The sequence below is a fragment of the Chelonoidis abingdonii genome, chromosome 25 (assembly GCF_003597395.2).
Source record: "Chelonoidis abingdonii isolate Lonesome George chromosome 25, CheloAbing_2.0, whole genome shotgun sequence".
Lineage (NCBI taxonomy): Eukaryota > Metazoa > Chordata > Testudines > Testudinidae > Chelonoidis > Chelonoidis abingdonii.
Window position 1 is genome coordinate 9,821,028 of NC_133793.1, and position 23,582 is coordinate 9,844,609.

Genomic DNA, 23,582 nt, shown 5'->3' on the forward strand with positions numbered 1-23,582 from the left:
AGGCTATATTACTGCCTGGTGGCCAAGCCTTGACCACCTGTGGCTGTGAAGAATCTATTGGTCAGTGGTTGGGGATGTTGGAGGAGGGGACCGCTGGCCTGAATAGAGCTCAGGCATCCCTGTGGAAATACAGCTCCCCAGAACTTACTCCTTGGGTAGCCGAGGCCTCTGCACAGACACATGGAAACCAAAAGGTCCCAGAAAACAGGTTTGTTCTTCAGAGAAATTTGTAAAAGTACGAAGGCAGAAAGTTTTATTGACTAGAAACATTGGAATCTTGGAATCACAACCCCCGGCCCTGGCCCCTTCCATGTTCCCGGGCGTTTCCGATCAGCAGACGTTTCTGCTGTGGCACCTGAGGTGGGGTTTGTCTGCTGGCTCCAGAGGGGTATGTGACTCGCCCTGGCTTGCAGGCTGTAGAGGGAGCTCAGTGGGTACCAGGGGGCAGGGAGTGGAGGGCCGGGCCTGCAGCTAGGAGGGATATAGAGGATGAAGGGTATCAAGAGGTGAAGAGGCAGGGGGCAGAACGCAAGGGGGATACAGGAGTGAAGAGTAGCGGGTCTAACGTGAAACACGCTGGCAGGCTGCTGGCCATGGAGGGTGCTGGGGAAAAGATGCGAAGGAGCTATGGGGTGAGGAGACACATCGGTGAGTGGGGAGCAGGAAAGTAGTGGGGTGTCCCATGGGGTGATCTGGGTTGGAGGGCCCAACCTATCCCATAGGGCTGGGCAGACATCCCAGGGGGGGCTGCACTAGACAGAAATCTAGCTGCTAACAGGTGCAGAACGTGGGCATGGGCTAAATGTCCCCCCACACCAAGTGCCACCTTCCTGCCCCCAGGATCAGGCCCTCGCTGGCCCCACTTTCTCACGCCCTCCATGTCGGCACTCTACGCCTGCAAACGGCCCAAGAAATACACAAAGGCCCCAGCCAGGGCTGCAGCCGGCTGAGAAAGAAATAAAAAGACCAGGGCACAGACAAATGCGAGGACGGTGGCTCCATCAGGGATACCTGAGAAGGTCACAGACCAGGAAGTGCGTCATAGCCCAAGATCGGTGGTGGGGGGAGGCACATGAGAAGTTAAAGCTCTTTCCATAGGCCAGGCTGGGGTCCCTGGCTCGTACTGAGTGCAGCTCCCTGCCCCACATGAGGGGCACTGGAGAGACTAAAGCTTTCTATAGACAGGGTGAAGTCTTGCTCCTATACACCCCCACCCCACAGGCAGGGTGGGGGACCTGAGAGGTTAAAGCTCATTCCATAGACCAGAGAGAGGAGCCCCTTGGTTTGTACCTTCGAGTCACTTGGATTGCGCTCCCAGGGGCTGTGGGCACGACCAGACGTGGCACTTGGAGGGTTCATCGCAGATTCCCAGGCTGTGACCCTGGAGGTCAGGCGAGGAGACCGCAGGAACCCCGTTCGGGCACTGAGGCTGCTTTGGAGCTGGGATGGGCTTGGCGGATCCCAGGTTTTGGTATCTCTATACAAGGCCTGGGGCCCGGAGGCTGCTGTGGTGCTGAAGGAAATCAGGTCCCACGGGGATGGCAGAGCTGACCAGAGTTGGTTCCTGGCCAGCCCGGGTTTCCTGCCACCCAAGCCTCCTGGTGGGCATGGTAGGGAGATAACCCAGACCGGGCAGACCGGGCAGCTCCCGAGTTCTGGGACAGAGTGAGTCTTGGCCTGCACCTTACCCGTGGCCTGGAGAGAGATCCCAGGAACCCAGGGAAGGGCTGGGCTGGGCTGTCCATGTTTACCCTGGATCCCTGCAGGGCGTCCTACAGGCCCTTAGGCTGAGGGTGCTGCTACGGGGCTGGAGCTCATTTAAAGCCCAGATGTCAGCCTGCCCGGTCAGTGCTGAGACTGGGGAGGCCAGTGAGAGAAACAAAGCCCCCTCCCAGCACTGCCTGCAGAGCAGGAGGTGATAATCACAGCTCCCTGGCACCCACTTCACCCTGCGGACACATCCATGGCCCCTATCAAAATCCCAGGCTTCTGTACCCCAGCCCAGGCCCTGGCACCATGGGCTGGGTTGTGGGACCCGGACGGGAAGCTACAGAGCCCACGGGAGTCTGTAAGGGCTTCGTCGGTTGCCTAGCCCTGGCCCAGAGGAGGCCAGGAGACCATAGCTAACCAAAGGCAACCAGTGGGCATGGCATCCAGTCCAGTCCCAGCAGAGCGAGCAGCTCAGGCCGGCTGCAGTGGGAAGGCTTCCTGCTTGACAGAGACACTGTAGTGGGGCAGGGGCAGGAGCGGCAGCTGTTTGTGGAGGCCAGGCGAGCAGGGGCCCTTGTCCCTGGGGAGCTACCCACGCCTGCCTGTCTCCAGCTCCCTCAGGATGAGATTCTCCAGGAGCCAGGGAGCCCGGGCGGGGTCGGCCCCTTCCCCCTCCAGGCGCTCGGTGTCCAGGTTGAAGTCAAAGTGGTCAATCATGGCGTTGAAGTGGCTGAATTGGGCGGGGGGGCCGGCGGCACCAGGGGCCAGCGGGCAGTAGCCGCGGCAGTGCAGTGCCAGGCTGAAGGGGTGGATGTAGGTCTTGGGGCAGCTGGGGCAGCGGTGCGGGCGCTTGCGCTCGTGCAGCCGCTTGTGCAGCTTGAGGTGGACGTACTGGGTGAAGCGGCAGTGGCACAGGTGGCACTGGTACGGCCGCTCGCCCGAGTGCAGCCGCAGGTGGGTCTTGAGGTTGCTGGTGCTGCTGAAGCGCTTGTGGCAGACCTGTGGAGGGGCAGACGAACTCGTGTCAGACCCACAGCTGGCTGCCTGCCAGCCACCACAGCCCCCGGGCTCAGCCCCCAGCCTGTCCCCAGGCATGGGCCTGCTGCAAGGATCAGCCTTGCTGGGGGCGACTCCAGCCCAGTCAATGGAGCTGGGCTCACTCAGCCCAGGGTAGAACTTGGTCCTGTGCCTTGGGTTCAGTGTCCAGCTGAGTCCTCGTCCCCCTGACAGCCATTATCCACCCTCCCACTGCCCAGCAACCAAGTCCCCCCTGGGTCTCTGCCCCCCATGCTGATGCCATTGCTCCTGCTTCAATACCACTCCATCAGGCTGCCCCAATGGACAGTGCCCCACATTCTCAGACCTTAGAGTCAACTGCCCCCACGCCGCCACGAGCTCCGATGGACCTGGGGGCCCCTTTTCCAGCACCGGCGCCTTTAGCAGGAGGAAGGAGGGAGCATCACCTACCAGACATTTGTGAGGCTTCTCGCCCGTATGCACCAGGTGGTGCTTCTGCAGGTGAGCCAGCTGCGTGAAACACTTCTTGCAGATGTGGCACTGGAACGGTCTCTCGCCGCTGTGAACTCGCAGATGGACCTGCAGGGGGCAGGGCAGGAGTGGGGAGGGAAAGAAAGAAAGAAAGAGCGAGCATGGGAGGAGGTCAGGGGTTTGAGAAAAGCAAGAGATCAAAGGAGAGAAGCAAAAGACATTTCCATTAGGCGATGGAGCCTCTTGCTCCGACAGGCGACTGTCCCTCTGAGTTGGGCTCCCCTCATCTGGGGGATGGATGAGCAGGGATAATGGGGGAGCCTCCCTGACCAGGAGGGAGGGCCCTTTCCTGGGCTGGCTCTTCCCTCCTGCCTGGAACTTTTGGGGCAAGACGGGGAACATCCTGGCTCCCCTCATCCAGGCTGTGCTGTGCTAATGAGAGAGCCTGGGAAAATTCTCCTGCCATGAGATCCAGGTGCCAGCTCCAGGACAGGGAGCCTGCCCCGAGCTGCTGAGATAACACAGGGGAAGGGCAAAGACATCTGAGGGGACTCTAGTGACGTCCTCCCAGACCCCACCCGTATTCATCATGGGGATCCTGATCAGCTTGAAGCCCACCCATGAAACACGATCCTGGGTAGCCCAATGTCTGGCTATTAACATAATGGAATATCTTCAGCCACAATGATTTGTGACTGGGAGACCTAGAGGGTGGGTGAGACGTGACTCAAAAGCAGTGGATCTCAAACTTTTGTACTGGTGACCCCTTTCACATAGAAGCCTCTGAGTGTGACCCCCCCTTATAAAGTAAAAACACTTTTTTATATATTTAACACTATTTTAAATGCTGGAGGCAAAGCAGGGTTTGGGGTGGAGGCTGACAGCTTGCAACCCCCCCATGTAATAATCTTGTGACTCCTTCAGGGATTCCCAACCCCCACTCTGAGAACCCCTGCTCTAAAGCTGCTGAGAGGGTTTGAGACTGACTGATTAAGGAAGATGCACAGGAGGGTATTTACCAAATGAGGAGGTACTTTTCCTCCATAGTACTCAAAGCAGAGGTGAGTCAGTATCATTATACCCATTTGACAGATGGGGAAACTGAGGCACAGAGCAGGGACGTGACTGGCAGGTAGAGTCAGGAATACAACCCGGGTCTCCAGACTCTCAAACTAGTGCCCTAGCCACTAGACCATGCTGCTTCTGAAGAGGCTAGCAGGAGCATACTGATGTGGGTCAGGAGGGGCGAGGCTGCTGCTGACAGAGGAGGGTGGGAGAATGGCCTGAGGTGGTCCTTTGGTACCTTGAGGTTGGAGAGCTGCCCGAAGCTCTTGGCGCAGATGTTGCACTCGTATTTGATCTTGCCATTCTGCTTCTTCAGAGGGTAGGGCACGGGCGTGGTGCCCAGGCGGCTGGCCGGCGGGCAGAACTTTGGTGTGCTGAGGTTGAGGGCATCCAGTGGGTGGGCAAGCAGGGAGGTAGGTTTCTGTTGCTGAACTTCAGTGGTATATGAGGTGCCCCCAGCAGGGGATGAATACTGCTTTGGTTCAAAGTCCAAGCCTGGAAAGGAGAAAGCGCCGCTTTGGAGGGAGATTAAAACATCCTGTGGCTTCTGGAGCTCGTGGGATTCCTGTTTTCCATGAGGTAAGACAGTTGCGTAGAGGCCTGGGGATGGAGATATCCCATCTCCCTGGGCACGGGCGTATACCTGCGATTCCTGCGAAGGCAACCCCAAGGAAGGGACTTCCCCCACCCTGCTCATGGGCGGTGCTGGCAGGAAGGGCGTGGCATGGGGAGGCAGCGCAAACCGGTGGTAGTGGGCAGGGATGGTGCCGTAGGCATAAAGATATGGCTGGGGCAGGTGGCCCGTTGGCAAATACAGAGGGCAGGAGGGGTAAAGGCTGCTGAGGCAGCGCTGCAGCTCCTTGCACAGTGAGGTAGTTGGGCCATACAGGCAGCAGTTGAAGACTGGCTGGTTCCTGGGGCTCGCGGCACTTTGGTGTGGAGGGCTGGACTTCTCGGGCGCCCCTTCCTTGCCAGTGGCACTGGGGAAAGGGCTAAGCCCCAGGGACCACTGTTTGGCTTCCTGGGGGAGCTGCCCACGCAACGCCATGTGTCGGCATCTTGCTGGGCTCGGCTGCAGGCCTCTGTCCAGCGCTTCCACATCAATGCTCTCATCTTCATCGCCCTCTGCCACCTCCTTGCTCTTTGTGAGCTTAGCTGTGAGGTTTGGGTTGGCGGCAGAGCCCCCGTGTGGCAGCTGAGGCCCCGGTGTGGTGGGAGCTTTTGCGGTAGATTTCCAGATACCATCGTGCTCTGGAGAGAAAGAAGCAAGCACACGTTACCACACAGTCTGGGTACTGGCTTTGCCAGGAAGTGTCACTGGCAGGGTAATCCCACCCCTACCCCTTCCATCCAGGCACTGTGAGTGACTGTTGATTTACCTGGCTGTTTATTCGTATCCTATCCTAGGCTCCCATCCCAGGCTCCAAGTGCCTGAGACACTTTAAATGCAGACAAGTCCTCAGAGCCCTGCAGCTGAGCCTGCCGTATAGACAGAACCCAGCTCCTGTTCTGAGGCAGTTGAGTTCCATCTGGTGGAAATCCCATCATCGCCAATGGTAATCTCCCAAGACCGCAGGTTGTGGGTGAGATTTCCACCCTCACAGGACCAGCTGCACCCCTCACGCCTTTCACCAGCGTTAAATTCACTTTTCAGGACAGTTCCTCAACTGGCCTGGAGCAAGGCCGATGACTAGAGATGGCCAGAGATTACTAGATTACTAGAGATGGACAGGTCAGTTTGGGTGAAATAAGGATTGAACTGGCCCAGACTCAGGCTGAGCCCTGATTGGAAGATCAACATTGGTTCAGCGAAGGTTGTCTGTTTCCCTGGAAGCAGCTGTGCATATGCACGGAGAGGAAAGCTGGGCTGGAAGCCTGCGCCCTTCAACTTTGCCTGCTCCCCTGTCACTCCATCACCTGGGGGACCAGACCTGCCCCTACTCCTCCCTCCCTTGCAGAAAACTTACCTGCACTTGATGTCCCTCCTCTATTTCACTAGGGATCAGCTGGCACCTGGAGCTCACCTCTACACCCACCCACAATCAAGGTTCAGGGCTGGGCTGGCACCCAGTCACTGCCCCAGTGAGCTGGTGCTCCTGTAATCAGCTGAGCTCCAGAGCAGAGTATGCGCTATCCATGGGCCTGGCTTAACTGGCAGGAGTTCTGTGCGAACACAGACATGTGCAGGATAGCAGACACATGTGCACAACCCCACACGCCAACCCCTCCTTCGGGGCACAGCCCCCTGGCATGACTCACCCTCCCTCCCATTACAGCCAGATTCTCTCTGGGGCTGCAGTACATCTCAGATACGGAGGCACACCAGCCACCCCAAGACCCCACCCCCAGATGCTCCTCACCGAGCTCCTCGGCCAGCTCTCCCGGCAGTGGGCACTGCAAGCGCTCAGCAAACTCGTGGTTGTACCATACCAGGAGCTCGGCACCTGTCACAATGGGCTTCAGGGTGTAGAAGTAAATCTCCAGGCCGTTCTGGCAGGCCACCAGGTTCTGGGCCGGGGAGTCAGGGGTGGGGTTGACGTAGCGCATCCAGTTACTGTGGCGGGGGTCACAGGCGTCGATGAAATGGTGAAGCTCGCCCCGCGGGGTGTAAATCTGTAGGAGGCAGAAGGGAAGAGACAGTCCAGTTAGCCACAGAGCTGGGGGCGCTTAGCGAAATGAGCATCCCCTGCCAGTGCATCTGTCAGGAGGTTTACGCTGCCTCTGGAGCCTCCTGGGTGGTGCCCACTAGATTTGTCACTGATGGTGATGGGCTGAGCTGTAGGGCACAGGGTCACCTAGTTTTGTTTAACAGACACTGGATGCTGAGGTAGAGAGGAGGGAAGTGACTTGCCCCGTGTTAGGTCTACATGGGAAAGAACCCAGAAGTCCTGGCTCCCAGCTGCAAGTTCAGCGAGCTCTCTCCCAGAGTCAGGAAAAGAACCCAGGAGTCCTGACTGTCCCCAGCCCGGAGTTCCATCCACTGGAACACAGCTGCTCCTTTTGCTTTCACATAAAGCCAACCGCTCGCTGCCAGGGGTCAGCCCCAGAGGACCTTCCGCAAAAACGGGTCCAGCTCAAAAAGCTTGTAAGAACCAATGTTCTGAGCACCTCAGCTGTGGAGCATCTGCGCCGTGACCAGCTGCTGAGCGTGAGGAGGTCCCAAGTACTTGCCACACCGTCTGTGATCTCTCTCCCTGTGGGGTTCTCATGAGTCACTACCGGAGGACTGGGCACAGGAGGAGCTTTATCCCAGCCCCTGCTGACATCACCCCACGTGGGGAGAGTTTTGGTTTCAAACTCAGCAGCCTCGACCTTTTCCTCTGTGGCCTTTTTGGCACCAGGCTCAGTTCTGCCTCCCGGCAGGAGGGCTTGGGCATAGCCCAGAAACCGTTCCCCTTGCCGCTCTGGGAGGCAAACAGCTGAGTGCCGCCTGGTGCTTTGAAGAGCAGGAAGAGCTGACAAAGGCCGGAGGGCTAAGTACAGGCTGGCTCGCAGCCATGGGATTATTTCCTTTTAAGAAACAAGAAAAACGAACCAAAGCAAAAAAAAAAAAAGAAAACCCAAACACTCCCCAGCAAGCACTGAGGCATGCTGACTGCCACCCGAAATTCCCAGCACAGATGGGAAATGCAGAAAGGGGCTTTTGCTTGCAGTCTGACCAGCAAAAGTTCCCCTCCTCTGGGCACGGGGAGGGGTTACTCTGTGTAAATAACCTAGGGCAGGGTTGTCTAATGGTGAGAGCACAGGACAGGGATGGGGGAGGGGGGCTCCTTTTCCGAGTTCTGTGCTGTGCCTGCCAGAGTTGCATCACTTTCCTGCTCCATGCCTCAGTTTCCCCATCTGTAAAGGAGGGCTAGCCATACTGCTCCACCTTGCACCGGGGACTGAGAGACTTAATTCCCTCATGTATGTAAAGTGTTTTGAAGGAAGGTGCAATACAAGAGCAAATGATCACTCAGAGGACGTCGGTCTTGTGGGCACAGGGCGTGACCCCAGCTCGGGCAGATGTTCCAAGCTAGTTTTAGCCCCAGGGACTGGAGCAGTGAAACCGTGGCAGCCCTTCAGCACAGGCTGGCCCTGCAAGCAAGGACCTGGGGTTTGTACTGCCGCTGAAGCACACCCGGCTGTGGCTTCCTGGCTCTGGAACCAGAGGTAGCTCGGGTGTGGTGGCTGGAGCTGCAGACACATCCTTAACCAGCAGCCCCTGGATGGACTCCAGACCCTGGCCAGGTGAGGGGCTCTGGTCAGGACACACAATGGCACCCAGATGTGAAGCATTCTCCTCAGCCACTGTCTGCCCGACAGCATGCTGGGGCATTGGTACAGCACCTGCTTGCGGAGACACTGCTTCCGGCAATGCTGTAGAGCGTTCCCTGGACTCTTCCCTGGCAGCCATGAGATCCCAGCCTATATGGCTACATGAGCGGAAGGCAGCGCCCCCAAAGGCCCGGCTATGGCGCTGGGGGACCAGACTGGGGATGGAGGCAGAGCGCTCTGGAGATAGCAAAACCTTCCCGCAAGGAGGTTCCCTGATTGGAGTGTCTTCCAAAGACTGCGCCAGAGGCAGGCCCACGCCGTGCCCAGCTCTGGAAAGATGCCAGTGACACTCTCTCCCAGGCACTGGCCCCCTCGCTGAGCCAGCCTGACCCCAGGAACCTGGCAGGCGACTGGTAGGAGCCATGGAGTCCTGGCCTAATAGGACAGGCTGGGGCCAGTGGAGCTGAGCAGGGCTTGGGAGGAGCAGAGGGCCTGGCAGAAGCTGGCTGTCCCAAGCCTTCTAGGGAGGGTGCTGCTTGTCTCCGTTCCAGGCACCCTTGGTAGCTGACTGTTGGAGCAGTCTTCTGCCCCCGCAGGAAGCCGCCTGCTCTGGCTGGCTACCAGGAGCAGAGAGACGTCTGGGAGGAAGGCTGCACAGATAGCCCTGAGCAGTGGGTGAAAGCCCTCGGAGGGGATGGCCTTGGGGCAGTGGAGAACACACCGACTCCGTCACCCTCCCGGCTGGCCTAGAAGGGAGCCGTTACTCACTCTCCAGAAGTGCTTCCTGTCTGCATTCTTTGGCACGTTCTCTTTGGTGTAAACCTCCCCGACCAGCGGCCCAAAGCGCGTGCCCGGCGGGATGTACTCTCGGCTCAGCACCGCCACCACCTGCAGGGGCACCAGCATGCAGTCAGCACCGGCCAGCTCTCCTCCCACACCTGGGAACAGGCTCCAGGGAACATCCCAGAAGCCTCCTTGGATCCTGAATCTTTACTCCCCACTCCCCTGTGACAGGTCTCGCCATCACCTCCAGTGCAACCCAGCTGAGGAGACCAGATTTTGGACAGCACGGTGGGAATCGGTCTGGTGTTAATTAGGCCAGGGCCCTGACACGTTATTCCCTAAACGGGATTAAGCAGATACTTCATGGCGGAGGGAAATCAGGACAGATCAGCCACGTTAGACTGTGAATGAAAGTTCTTCCGACTCCCATCAGAGTGTCAGGAACTGGCTCCTGCTGTCCCTTCCTGGGGCCAGAGCCTCCCAAAGATCCCCAGAGCCCCCCCCAAAACACTCCAGTCTTGCTACACCCAGAGACACCTTCAGTCCTGCCGTGAGGGGAGACGGCTGCACACAGGGCAGTGTCTCTCTTCCAGCAGGCCCAGAGACAGGCCTGGGCTGGAACAAGCCGGATCTGGCCTCCCCCGGCCCAAAGGCTGGTGAGATGCAAGGGCTGGATGCAAACTCTGCCTGTGCGACCGGGCCAGGAGGAATTCCAGCTGCCAGCAGGCCCACACTGCGAGGGGTTTGGACTGGGATCTGGCCACTCGCACCTGTAGCTGGCTCATCGCAGGAACGCACCCTCTTCTGCCTCCTCCCGCTGGGCAAGGGCAGGCACTCGTGGCCTCAGCATCGGCCACCAGCAAATGCAGCGTCTGTGCAAGCGGAGCCTGCAAAGGCAGCTGGCGTGGGGAAAGCTGCCCCTCCGGCCTAGCAAACGGGCAGCGTGGGAGTCGAATCCCCTCCCTTTGCCGCACTCTCCCTCTGGCTCATTCCTGACCAGCGTCCCGCCCTCTCCTGGACTGCCCCTGGGTGCACAGAGCGGGGGGGGGGGGGGGATTTCCTCCACATTGGAAGGAGATTGTACAGGAGGGAAGTTTGTCCTCTGCTCTGGTTCCCCATCCCCCATCTCTCCCCTTCCTCCTCCTCCTCCTGCTCCCGATCCAGCAGCACCCCACCCTCCCTACCCCCCAGCACATGAGAGCCGGGAAGAGGAGCAGGCATATGTGTTAATCAGAGCACTCCCCTGGTGGGTTCCCAGCTGCAGACCCATGGATCGGGCAGAGCAGGCAGCGGGAGTGGGGGCAGGGGAGGAGTGGGGGCAGGCTCAGGGGTGGGGGACCAGCAGGGGTCTGGCTAATATCTCACCCCGGCTTGTCACTATGGCTTCTTGCCCCTTCTTTCCCTCTCCACCCCTCAGCTCCCTCCCTGTTCCCCACCAGCCACGTGCTTGTTGCACAATGGGACGGCCAAGCTTGGTCAGTTGCCTCCTTTTAGCCTGGGAACCAGCAGCGCCCACAGCCCATGTGGGCTCCGCTCATCTGCAGGGGGTGAGCACGGCTGCAAGGAGGGAGGGGCACCTGCCCAGGCAGGGGGCAGGGTCCCGGAAGAGGCTGATGGGGGGCCTGCCCCAGTTCACTCCATGGTAATTTTGCCGTTTGACCTGGTTGGGCCCAAGCTGCGTGAGGCTCCCATCAGCTTGGCTTGGCATGCCCAGGACTATCACTGGGTGGCAGAGGAACTCCAGCCCATGGGAGCATCCCACCGGAACCTATCCCAGCTGGGCACATCAATGCACCTCCTGCCCCAGCTGCGTCAGCAAGTCTGGCGTAATACACCAGGGCCTTTCTCCCATGGGAGATGCAGGAAAAACCCAGCCTGGCCTTGCTCGGATCCCAGTGCAGGCCTGGCTAGCTCACCCCTTCCACCCGGGACAGCCTGACCCCGCAGGAAAACCCCAGCCTGGCCTTGCTCAGATCCCAGTGCAGGCCTGGCTAGCTCACCCCTTCCACTCAGGACAGCCTGACCCCACAGGAAAACCCCAGCCTGGCCTTGCTCAGATCCCAGTGCAGGCCTGGCTAGCTCACCCCTTCCACTCAGGACAGCCTGAACCCGCAGGAAAACCCCAGCCTGGCCTTGCTCGGATCCCAGTGCAGGCCTGGCTAGCTCACCCCTTCCACTCAGGACAGCCTGAACCCGCAGGAAAACCCCAGCCTTTCCTTGCTCAGATCCCAGTGCAGGCCTGGTTAGCTCACCCCTTCCACCCGGGACAGCCTGACCCCGCAGGAAAACCCCAGCCTGACCTTGCTCAGATCCCAGTGCAGAACTGGTTAGCTCACCCCTTCCACCCGGGACAGCCTGACTCTGCAGGAAAACCCCAGCCTTTCCTTGCTCGGATCCCAGTGCAGGCCTGGTTAGCTCACCCCTTCCACTCAGGACAGCCTGACTCCGCAGGAAAACCCCAGCCTGACCCAGCTGCTGGGAATGTCCCTGCTCCCTCGCTTTCACTTCCTCTGCTCTCTGCCTTTCCCAGCTCCTTGGAACCTTCACTCCCCCCTCGACTCACACCGTTCCTCCTTTGCATTTCCTTCCTTCCCAGCAGTAGCCCCCGCCGCTCCACCACCACCTTCCCCAGAGCAGCCACCCAGCCCACGTTCCCAGCAGCACAGGAGATGCCCTTCCCCACCCCAACCCCCTACTCTGCCTGTCCCTAGCTCCAGGCGTGGCCTATGCCCTGGGCTGGCGCTAGGCACCTGGAAATCTGCCACCTCCGACTCCCTGGGAATGGCAGCAGGGTCTAGTCTCACACCCCGGGGGTGGGGGATGCACTCAGCACCCCCACCCCTCACCCCGGATTGATAGCTGCCAGGGCCTCCACATGCCCCTGGACCTTTGTGGGGACAGAGGAAGACAAGGTGGCAAGTTCTCAGGGCATTTCCTGGGTGAAGGCAGAGGGTTAACACTGATAGGGTGACCAGATAGCAAGTGTGAAAAATCAGGACAGGGGTGGGGGGTAATAGGGAACTATATAAGGGAAAAAGACCGAAAAATCGGGACTGTCCCTATAAAATCGGGACATCTGGTCATCCTAAACACTGAGGGCACGGGAGCATCAGAGTCAGGGAGCCTGCGAGACATAACCAGGCTGCCCACTGCCATGATGTGCCACCCCACCACCACATGGGCAAACTGCTAGCGGTGCAGGCCTAGGGGTCTGAGCACTGTCGGAAGGGAATGACCCCCCCGGCACACACACCACCAGCTGGGCACCTGCCTCTAGAAGGCCAGGCAGCAGGGAGGAGAGGGCTGGGAGGGAGGGGAAGGTTAATGCCTTGGTGGCTGAGTCTCGCTCTCCTGCTTTGATGGGAGGAAGCAGAGCCCAGAGGCTGTCACTTGGTGAATACCACAGGCAGATACAGCCCTGGTGGGGCCTGCCTGGGAGCTTCCTCCCTTGCAGTCACACTCAGGAGGCTCAGGCGCCTTCAGCTCTCACCGCACCCGCCCAGCCCCTGCTGCTTTCATCTCTCCCCGCAGGAAGCAGAGAGACAGGAGCCGGCCCGTCTGCATGCAGGCCTGCTGGTGTGCCCCCGCTGATGGTGTGCGATAGGAGTGCGTGGCAGATTGCAAGTGATGAGCAGGTTCGATCCTGTCGATGACTGTGGTATGTCAGCGTTACATGTCCACACACGTATGTGTATGTGTGTGAGCATGAGCACGGGTGTGGATATGTGTGAGCACGAGCATGAGTGTGGATGCATGTGAGTATGTGCAGGGGTATGCATGTGTTAGTAGTTCACATGCATGCGTATGAGCACGAACTGGTGTGTATGCACAGTCACATGTTCACTAGCAGGTCCACGTGTATGTTCATGGGGGGGGTGTAGGTATGTGAGAATGTGCACAAGTGTCTTGCAAGTGTGCAGTTTATCTGCCTAGAGGAATGGGGAGAGGGCACAAAGGCTACCTCAGAGCCCCTCTTCTTGCCCCATTGCCTCTTGCCTGGGCCAGGGCTCCCAGGAACAGCCAAACCCTTGGTGCCTGTGACTCACCTTGTGGCTGCTGTTGCACCGGAAGGCCAAGTTTCGGGGTAAGGAGGCTTGTGCGCGAGGGATGTCGGGGCATGTGAGCATTTCGCAAGGCTGGTCCTTCACGATGTAGGTGCATCGTTCCTGGAAATCCACCTCTCGCCATTGCAGCATGGCGCGGAGCTCCCCTCGCATTGCAGCTCGCTCGCTCCCCTCTCAGTCTGGCCACAGCATGGGGGAGCCTGGCACAAGGAGGACAAGAGCAAACTGCTCACTCAGCACTAGGGCCTGGGGCCACGCAGTCACCGGCCGAGGGGGAGGGGCATCACTGTCCCTGGGGGCTCGGATCAGACTCATCAGGAAGCTAGACAGGGGGTTCACACATCACACCCTTCATCCGGACCCGAGTGCAAAGAGCCGGAATCTCCGGGTGTAAATCAGGAGTAATTCCCCTGACAGCAAAAGTTACACTGGGGTAAATCTAGTGTAACTTGATCAGAATCAAGCTCTCCAGCAGAATTACTCACTTGCTGTTTTTCTCTCTCTTGCCCCTCGCCCGGCCTGCAATTAACCACCCTCAACTGCGAGTGGCTCAGTCATCTCCAAGGAACCAAGCTCAGAGATCCCCAGGGACCACTCTGGGGTTGGCAATGGTGAATCTGAGCTATGCAGCATCCTCACCCACTGCTAAATTAACTGGGGTGGGTCCCTGTGGCTCAGATCAAGCGTGGTTGCTTAATAGCAGGTGCACCTGAAGGGAACCAGCTCAGTGATCTGTGATGACATGGGATGGATTTTTTCCACCTCTAACATCCCTGCCCCTAAGGCCCTCTACACCCCTGTGTGTTCACTTCTTTTTAGATCTTCCCCTTCACTCCTAGGGCCAATGGTCACAAAGGAAATGCTAACTGGGATCTCCAGCCAGGGGCTCGTTAGCGCCAGCTAGGGGTGGTCTGCGGTAGTCGGGAAGAACAGCTTGTGCTGTGCAGCAGGAAGAAAACACAAAAGGCCTGATCCCCCTCTGAGCTCGCAACCTTTTTCCAGCCACTCTGCGCTCATTTTGCCCCAGGGGAATGACTGCATAGGCCACAAGGCAATGGAGAATCAGGGCCAAAGAATCTGCACCCTGCAGTGCCAGAACTTGGGCACGATCCGTCATCCACCCCTTTCTCTATCCTGTGTCCATCCCTGTAGACAAATTCGCTTGGACTGATGCTTTCCCCCCCGGCACTCTTACAAGTCTTGGCCTAAAAAGACTGCAAAGGACACTGGAAAGTACCCCAATGCCAGCGGGTCACTGACCCACCATGATGTCTCACAGCTGACGGCCTGCATGGCTAACACACACCATGACATGCAGACACCGGGCAGGAGCATTAGCCCTCGGGACTAGGGAGTCTGAAAACAGAAGCTGTGACTGCAAGCCGATGGAAAGTGCTTGTGGGAACCACCAATGACAATTTAACCGCTGATGGGCGCAGGGCCGGCATGACACAGCTGCCATCTCTACCTTTCTAGCTGTCCAGCTTACACCAAGTGTACAGAAGGGAGGGGGAGTATTTGCTCATAAAAATGAACTCCTCAGATCCATCCCTCCAGCCAGGGCAGGGCTGGTCCATACAATGAAAATTTTCTTCTGCTGTATCCAGTCCTGTTATAACTGTCTGCAGCGCTGGGGCGTGCCCCCTTCCCTTGGGTGGCTATTCCACACTTGTCAGAAAGTCCTGTCTTGACAGTCCACCTCAATTCTCCTAGTTACACCCCCTTGTTCTCCGGGCTCAGATCAGAGACGGTGATTGTCTCTCATGCTCATGCACATGGAAGGGCCAGATATAGGCACCAAAATAAGGTCCATTCAGGCTCTTCTGAAAATCTGTCCCAGGCATCAGTGTTGAGATCTTAGAACTAGCTCTGAGCTTTCCAGGAAATCTATTACCTTGCCAGGCCTTTGAAATAACCACTGGGGGGATAGAACTGATTTTGTTATTTTGGAGTGAGCTTGGGAGCGGACGCTCTTATTGCGAGTAAAAGCACCTCACGTCAGTTCAGGCAATGACAAGTGACGAACCACTTTAGACTAGGTCAGCTTGGACCACGTCTAGGCCAAATCAGTGTGTCCAGACTTGCTCTACCAAGCTAAGTAGAGTACTCAGGAAAAGGGGCAGATGGGGAAAATTCCTAAAGAAAGTTGCTCCGAAATAGCCAGATCAGTGTCTCTGGGGCAAGCCCGTCGTGTCTACCAGATTCTGGGGCTGCCAAAGTCAACTGATTGCAACAGGGAGCAGAACTGAGGGTCATTTTTGTGCCTCTTGTCTGAGGCCGATTCATTTTACCTGCCTCTTTCCAGTCCCGACGTGCCCAGAGCTGGAGGTGGAATCCCAGCTGTGCTCTCTTACCATGATCCCAAATCTTTGTCCCCTGCAGGCTCCCAGGACATTGGGGAGCATGGATGGGGCTAGCTGCATCTCCTGTCACGTGGCCATCCAGCTTTGCTAGCCTGACACCGACTTCCCAGCCAGTGCCTGCATCTCCCTGGGACCCCTCCACACTGGCTGGCACGTGACAGAGTCCCATCGAAGGGAGGAGGTGCAGTAGCCGGTTGGCGGGTCTCAACAACTGAATCTTATTGAGGACAGTGGGCGGGGAGTGGAACTGGCACTAGGGGGCTGCAGCCAAACAGACAGATGGGCAGCAAGAGCCCCCAGGAAATGACACCGAAAGTCAGGTTTAATTCAGTTCTAGGACATGCTTGTTGCCAGCCTCGAGGCAGAGTCACAATCAAATCGACAACAGGACTCGTCTCTCAAACAAATGTGGACTCACAGCCCAGAGTGCTCCCGTCTCTCCCCCAGCAAACAGCCCCTTCCCAATCAGCCTCCCCGGGAGCACGCCCTAAAGCAGCTGAGTGCTTCTGTCAGACCAAGAGGCCTGTCTAGCCAAGGGCGCTCCTCCGAGCGCCTCCCGGCCCTGCATGCCAAGGACTGTCAGATCCAGCATCCCCGTGGACCCTAGCAGGAAGGCGGAGATGGGAACCCAGGACCTCGGTCCTGCTGCTCACCTGGCTGGGGTGCCTGACAGCAGAGCTGGGTCCAAGTCTCGGTCCCAGGCTGGAAAGCAGCACTTACCTGAGATCACCTCCTCCTCCACCCAGCACAGCTGCGGGCAGCCCTCGCCGGCCCTGCCATGCCCCCCAGCCTCCCGCCTCAGAGGTCCTTCCCCATCTCTTCTGGCCCCAGCTGGTGCGCTCTGCTCTCAGGTCCCCAGCATTGGGGTGAGCAGCTCCTGCAGCAGGATCACGGGCAGCAGCCCTCATTCTGACAACCTGTTTGTGGAACGCGAGCTCTCCCAGGGGCATCACGTGCTGGGGATTACCGGGGATTAGCCAATGGCATGCAGGGAGATGGCCCCTCTTTCACCCCTGCCAGAAAAAGAGAGTCCAGATGGAGGATTTGGTAGCCCTCCTGTTAGAATGCAAAAAGTACCAGGAGGAGTCACAAAGAAGTAGGGGGGGCGGGGAAAGTCGCCTTGACCCCTGCATGAACCGGTTTAGTGGGTGGAGGCAACATGGGGAGGGGATCAGGAGAGATCTGTGCTGGGGGGCACCTGGCCTGCTTTGTGGGACCTCAGATTTGGCCTTTCCTATCAGTGAACTGGCTTCAAGCTGGGAAAGACGCAAGGCTTTTCCCAGGACCGTAGTTACACCCACAGGAGTGAGTTTGTGGGAGTGAGGGAGGTCTTCATAATTCCCCATTTTCACAGCAAACGAGACTCCACCTGGCCAGATCTCCCTCTCAATACAACACAACGGGGTCTCACACAGCTGCCAAGGTGAAATGATGGGGTTTATTAGGTTTCCCTGGTTTGACTGATTGATTGATTGATTGAATTAACGATCACTTTTAATGATCTAGGCTCGGTTCTGCAGCAAAATTTTCCAGAGTGCAGCCCAGCAATACGACAATGGCCAACATGCATGCACCTCCGCGGCAAGCTGAGAGCAAAGATCTGGGTACGCCACCCTGTGCGAGCCTCCACAGCAGTCCAGCTGCTGAGATCCAGACCTGGGCTACCCCTGTCTACATACAGCTCCAGAACCGCTTGAGTGCAGAGATCCAGGTAACCCCATAGGCAAGCGCCTCCATGACAATGTGACTACAGAGATCTAGAACAGGGGTATTCCCGCAAGTAAGCACCTCCACAGAAAGCTGCAAACAGCAATCCAGAACTGGAGCACAGACGTGTACAAAGAAATTCATTGATTTGTTTGGCAGGCAGCTTCCTGTCACAGATCTTCACCCAACCGCAAACAGCCAGCCCACCCCACCGCCCGGCGCTCACCCACTAAGGAGAGCAGGTCATTCACACTCCTGCAAACAGCCTTTGTAACAACCATAGACCATCGCTGTTCTGTGCATGCAAGAGAGAGAGAGAGAGAGACCTCACCCCAGGACTTCAGCAAACCACCAGCGACCCCACTCCTTTGATGTGGCAAACACCAGAAAACTGCACAGTACCAGAGTCATTCAGAGCCCTTCTGTTGTTTTACGTCGCTAGGGTATTGAATTTGGTTTCGTGCATTTAACAAATACTACAAATATGGGCCAGGCTTTGGTGGGTGTAAATCAACAGAGCAACTTCTGTGCTGCTTTACACACACCGAGGCTCTGGCCCTGGGTGGGGTGCAGGAGCAACCACTGTTTGGAAGCTCAAAGGAAGCACAATTCTAGTCCCTGCCAGCAGCAGTCACTGCAGGGACTGGGACAGGCCCACGGGCCAGAGGGCAGTTTGCAGCTAGTGCAAGCCAGGCTCACCCAGCAGGGGTCACTGATGGGTAGTGTGTTAGGAGCACAAGCCATGAGGAAGCGTCCGGCTATTTGTAATGCATAGATGAGCCGTGGTGTAATGCAAAGTACATGGCAGAATTTCACTCAATGGCCTTTTGTTCCTCGTGGCTGGTGAACAAGGGCGGGAGTGTGCGAAGGGCTGAGGCCTCAGTGCCCCCGGTGCCCAGAGACGTCAGTGGGAGAAGAACCTGACACCACACTGCACAGGATTGAGCCCTGGGCGGCCCAGGCTGCTTTGGATGCTCCCTGCGGGAGGATTTCCAAAGATTTGGTTGAGAAGGAAGACTGGGAGGAAATATTTCCCCAGCTTCTTGTCAAGAAGGAGCAAACTCCATCAGGGTGAGGCCAGGGGCAGGGCCTCTTCACACCAGAGTCTCAAGCCGGCAGACCTCACCATCCTTGGGAAGGCTCAGCTGGGGCCCTGGGAGTCTTTCCTCTTCTCCTCCAGTGACAAGTAGCAGGGAGCTGGGAAGTTTGCCTTCTACGGGGAGATTAGAGACACTAAATGGGTATCACTCTGGTAGAAGACGGCCGAGGATACCCACATGATCGCAGCCCACGTGTATCTGAAGAGTCTAAATGTCGAGGAAGGATAGAACCCGCCACAGCCAGCATCCAAGGAGGTGCATCCAAGGGGTCTCAATCCAAACGGACTCCAGTGAAGTCGGTGGGAGTCGTGGGTGCTCAGCACCTCTTCAGCTCAAGCCACTGGTGCCTAGTTGAAGCACCCACCTTCTAACAGGTTGGCAGAGGTGTCTCCTCCCAATCCCCCCACCCCACCAACAGCTTCTGCTACAGAATAGGAAACTCACTCCTCCATGGGGCAGTCGCTGAAATTCAGAGCATCACTTTGAAAGAACAGTTTCCTCTGAGCTGCCAGCTACAGCAAAAGGTCTCAGAAGCTGTGACGTCCATTAGCGCTCTTTGGAGCTGGTTGGTTTGTCAGCTCTGCTCCTATTTGGGCTTGGTTCCTCCTGGGTCAGGAAAGTGGATAGCCTCACCTGTGATACCACGGGCAAAGGAAACCAGTCCCAGGTGAGGCTAAGGAGCAGGATCACATGCCCTGATGTGTTCATGCCACACAGAGCTACATTACAGCTGTGCCAGTGGAGCCTGGACATTAAACAGATAGACACGCTGCCTGAGGAAGATGGAAAATGCATTGGGAAAACTGGGCCACAGGCGGCTGTGAGCCCAGAGTTCCTGCACAGTGGCTGTGACAGTGTATAAAAGCAATGCTGGGCTGCTTCCATCGAAGCACCCCAAAGCACTTAACACTGCAAGCTAGGAAAAGGCTGTTAGAGCCATTTCACTGATGGGTCAACTGAGGCACAGAGAGGTGACGTCACATAATGAGTCGCTGGGACACTGTGGTGATGAGAGGGCAAATAAATGCCCTCTTAGATATATAGATTGGATTACACTGGATCCAGGAATAGAGTCCAGAAATTCTTGTAATTCCCCAAATCCAGAAATTCCTTCAGCCTTGCGAACAGTGAGGGTTGAGATTCATGGGAACGACAATGTTTTCTGAATTTTTCTATTCATTTGGCTAATAGTTTTTGGACAAAATGACTTGGAATGGCCCTTCATTGAAGGAGGTGACCGATGCTTTCTCGTGTCCCTCGATCTGCCCAATGCCAGGCATCATGACAGTCAAAACATGGGGAGAGGTTGGCATTGACTCGTGCAAGCAGCACCTTGGGACAGCAGGAACAGGAAAGCTTTTAGAGAATCGCCACTGTCGGGAAAACTAGAGACAATGCAGCAATGCTGCGTCCTGGAAGGTGAAGGAGAAGACAAAACCATGGTGACAGAGAATGTGTTTGTCAGAGACATCTGGACTGGACAGGGCTACTTCACAAAAGTGAAAGGAAACTCTAGGACCTGGTAAAATTATCCCTCCTCTTCCAAACACCCCTGGGCCTAGGGAGGGGGTAAGCATGGGTCCATGTGGGGTATTTGATGAACAGAGAGTAAGCGACTTCACATAGAGAGCGTGCGGCAAACCTGGCAGCAGAACCCTGGTCCTGCAGGCAGCAGAGCTGATGTTATCTGCTCATGCACAGTATGAAAGCACCAGGGCCATGCACAGCATTCTTAATGGCCAAACTTCTCAGCTTGCTGAGAAGCATTGAAACCTGGTGAGCTGGGCATTGGCTGCAGAATATGGGGTCTAGGCTTGAGCTGGAGCTGAATTTGCCATGACAGGCGAGCACATCTTTACAACATGGGGGCCTGGACTACACTAAAAAGTGTTTGCCAGTATAGGTATGCTGATACATTATACTGACAGCTCCTCCTAGTGGAGACACAGCTTATCCTGGCAAAAGCACTCTTTTGGTGAAATCGTGTCTACACAGGGGCTTTTGCCAATATAAAAACATCACCTCCCTAACTGACATCAGTAAGTGTTTTAATGTAGGACCTAGCCTGGGAGCGAAGGCAGGTTGTGCTCAATATGTATCTGTGGTTGCGTTAGGTGCCGATCCTGCAACAAGTTCTTCTGCGCCCACGAAAGGCCCCACTGAAGTCAATCAGGGGGTCTGCCTGCATGGGATTCAGCACAGGATTAGGGCCTTAGCTATGCAGGGAATGTGTGTATTGTATCAAGCATGCACGGAATGATCCAGGTGGGAGCCGCTCTTAATTTAGCCAGGACCACTCCCTCCCTTTAATCTGGTGAACCTTCGATGCTATTAATAACCAATGTTTTAAATTGTGTCTTCATTCACCTCCACACCCACCAAAAATGGAAGATGTTGGGGAAAAAAATTGAAAAACTCAAGAAATTCCAGAACCAAAAACTTTGTTTCAAAATCCAGGCCAGGTTGCTAAGTGACAGCAATGTCATTACCGATCCCATCGGTACATATTTACAAAATCCAAGCGTTTAAAGGGAAAGGAAATGAATAGTCAGGGGCATAAGAAATCTTCCCCCGCCCACGTTAACAAACAAACCAAATAGAAACTAATGCATCTTGCATCACAACTCATGAGTTTCAACTCTGGTCCAGCATAAATATGTCTCTTTTGCAAGTAATCCTAAACTATAACACGACACAAAACATTTCTGAAAATGAAACGTCAAAATGACATCCTAGTATGGGAACATTAACGGTACATATTGATCAGCCCCAGATGCAAGCCCACAAATATCCGAAATAGATAATGTTCTATACTTTCCTATTACCCTATGTACATACCATGAGTCCACTTAAAAAGATCATTCTGGGTTTCACTGTATTCTCAGTTCCAGCAATATTCCCTGGGCTGAACATGAGGAACACAGATAAAAATGGTAACATTTCTAGAACTGCAATGAACATTTTTAAGAGCGTCTATTGGATAACTATAGTCTCAGGAGCCATCAATTATATGGAATTGACCAAAACAGTCTCCTGTCAGTTGATACGCTTATGAGGTAACAATATTTTCCATGTAACAGTATCTTGTAAAAGAAAACACTTATTTACTGAACTCTAGATAACAAGAATAATACTTATAAAACTCACAAACAATTCACAGATCAGAGATAAGGTTGTTGTGCTGCAATGAAATATGCATGTCTTTATACATGATAAAATGATCGTGTCTTCAGCTATTAGGAGGCAAGAGTTAAGATTTATGATGTCCTTAGCTGTTTGTTTCCTTGCTTTGAAGAGCTTGAGTTTTTAAGTGACATGCTGGGAAATCACCCGGGCGTCTCTTAGCAACTTTTGCTGGTTTCTAGGAGAAAGGTATTTAGGCTTCGTGTAGAGATGGGTCTGAACGAACAGCCAGAGGGATGGTAACACCCTCAAACTTCGAGGCAGCTCCGATCTAGGACTAATTTTGCACCTGGTCCTCCTCCTCCTCTTTTTTTTTTAAACTGGCCAGTTCAAAAACCTGAATCTGCGCAGCCCCTGGGCTTTGGGAAAGTTCTGATCCAGATCTGAACTTTGCATCCCTAATAATCAATGCCCAAGGTGAGCATCCCAAGGCTGCTCTGCCTTGGAGCGGTTTGCACAAGAGGCAGGTAACAGCACCAGGAGAGGGAGCTTTCAACAGGAGATTTGGCAAGGGAGACAGAGGCAGAGAGTGAAGGAAGGAAAGCAAAATCGGCAGAGAAAAGAGCAAGAGAGACCCCAGAAGGGCATTGCCTACCTGGCCTGGGCAGCTGCTCCTTAACCCTGATTCCAGAGGCTGACAGAAGGAGAGAGCACCCCAGCCTCTGGGGATTCTCTTTAATGTTATGATTCAGCGGCTGTGCTTGAAGTGAGTTCATTGACAGGAAGCGTCTCTCGTTCAGGGGCTCTTGCTAAATTTGGAGAGGCGAGTCAAAGTAACCTCTGCATCAGCTGCACCATAAGGGAGGAGGAGGTGACAGCTGGGTTCTCTGATAAATGAAGCCCAAGGAAAGGGTCTTCACTCCTCTCTCCTACTGCACCTGCAATCTCTCCTGCCCTTGGGAGCCTTCCTCATCCAGTGGAGGAAAGGACCACCAGCTAGGAATCATTTTTCCCTAGTCCATTCTGTGCTGGGCTCCTCTCCCTAATGCCACCAGCCTGTCAGCCACTCGAGCACTCCCCTCCGGGCTCTGCCAGCCCTCTCTTTGCCTTGCAGGTGACCAAGAGGAGCACCCCAATCCCCAAGTCCCTTAGAAGCACTCTCCTGTGACATCCAGTCCCCGACACTGGCTACTCACAGAGCTCCCAGCTTCTGTGCCCCCAAAGGAGCCGGGTACCCCTGCTCCTGCCTCACATACAGCACAAGTGAGCCCGTATAACAAACCAGTAACAGGTTTATTTAAGAATAAAGATTTAACTGGCAACAGGAGAGAGCGCTGGACACAAAAGATTCTGATACAAAATAAAATCGTGCAACTCAAATTAAGGCCAACGTTGATCAATGGTTCCCTTTCATAGCTAATAAAGTGGGATTTCCCCCCTGCCAGCGTTGAGTCTGTTGCAAAGCTGGCTGGTTTCACAGGAACCAGGATCCAAATTGTCATGAAAACAGCCCCGCTCCAGGAGACGTGTCCTCGGGGAATGGCTGCAGAGGGCCGCTCCCCACTGTCTGTTCTACTGAAACAGTCTTTACCCATCAACCCGGGGAACCTGTCTGTTGTAACGTTTCCACCTCCACTTGGTTTCTATCGTTTGCAGTTGTCGGTTTTGCATTAACTTTTCTGCAATGGAGCAACAGTAAACACTTGAACCTTGCATGACATCACTGGCAAACCAGGGAGAAGTGGCTGCTCCCTCCTGCATGACTAGGCCGTCACCGAGTTGTATTTCTCCCCGGTGACTCCTCTCAACTTTGGGGGCATCAGCTTCAGTATAGTCACTTTATGCCTTAACATCATGCCACGATTAGAAACCGTGATAAGTTGCCAGCTTTCAATATGGACCTTACACGTTACCCTTTATGG

General features: G+C 55.7%; 1 protein-coding gene across 2 annotated transcripts; it reads right to left on the reverse strand.

The window, feature by feature from the left end:
• Positions 1-250: 250 nt before the first annotated feature.
• ZNF683 (zinc finger protein 683) lies at positions 251-22,399 on the reverse strand. 2 transcript variants are annotated; one of them, XM_032802937.2, is made up of 7 exons: positions 22,316-22,399; positions 13,350-13,567; positions 9,289-9,408; positions 6,624-6,876; positions 4,502-5,514; positions 3,178-3,306; positions 251-2,709 (listed from the first exon to the last, which is right to left on the reverse strand). In XM_032802937.2, exons 2-7 carry the CDS (start codon positions 13,518-13,520, stop codon positions 2,299-2,301), a joined length of 2,097 nt encoding a protein of 698 aa, XP_032658828.1. In that variant the 5' UTR covers positions 13,521-13,567; positions 22,316-22,399; the 3' UTR covers positions 251-2,298. The 2 variants fall into 2 exon arrangements, with proteins under 2 accessions (XP_032658828.1, XP_074916908.1); XM_075060807.1 differs by lacking the exon at positions 22,316-22,399 and adding an exon at positions 17,769-17,854.
• Positions 22,400-23,582: the final 1,183 nt, after the last annotated feature.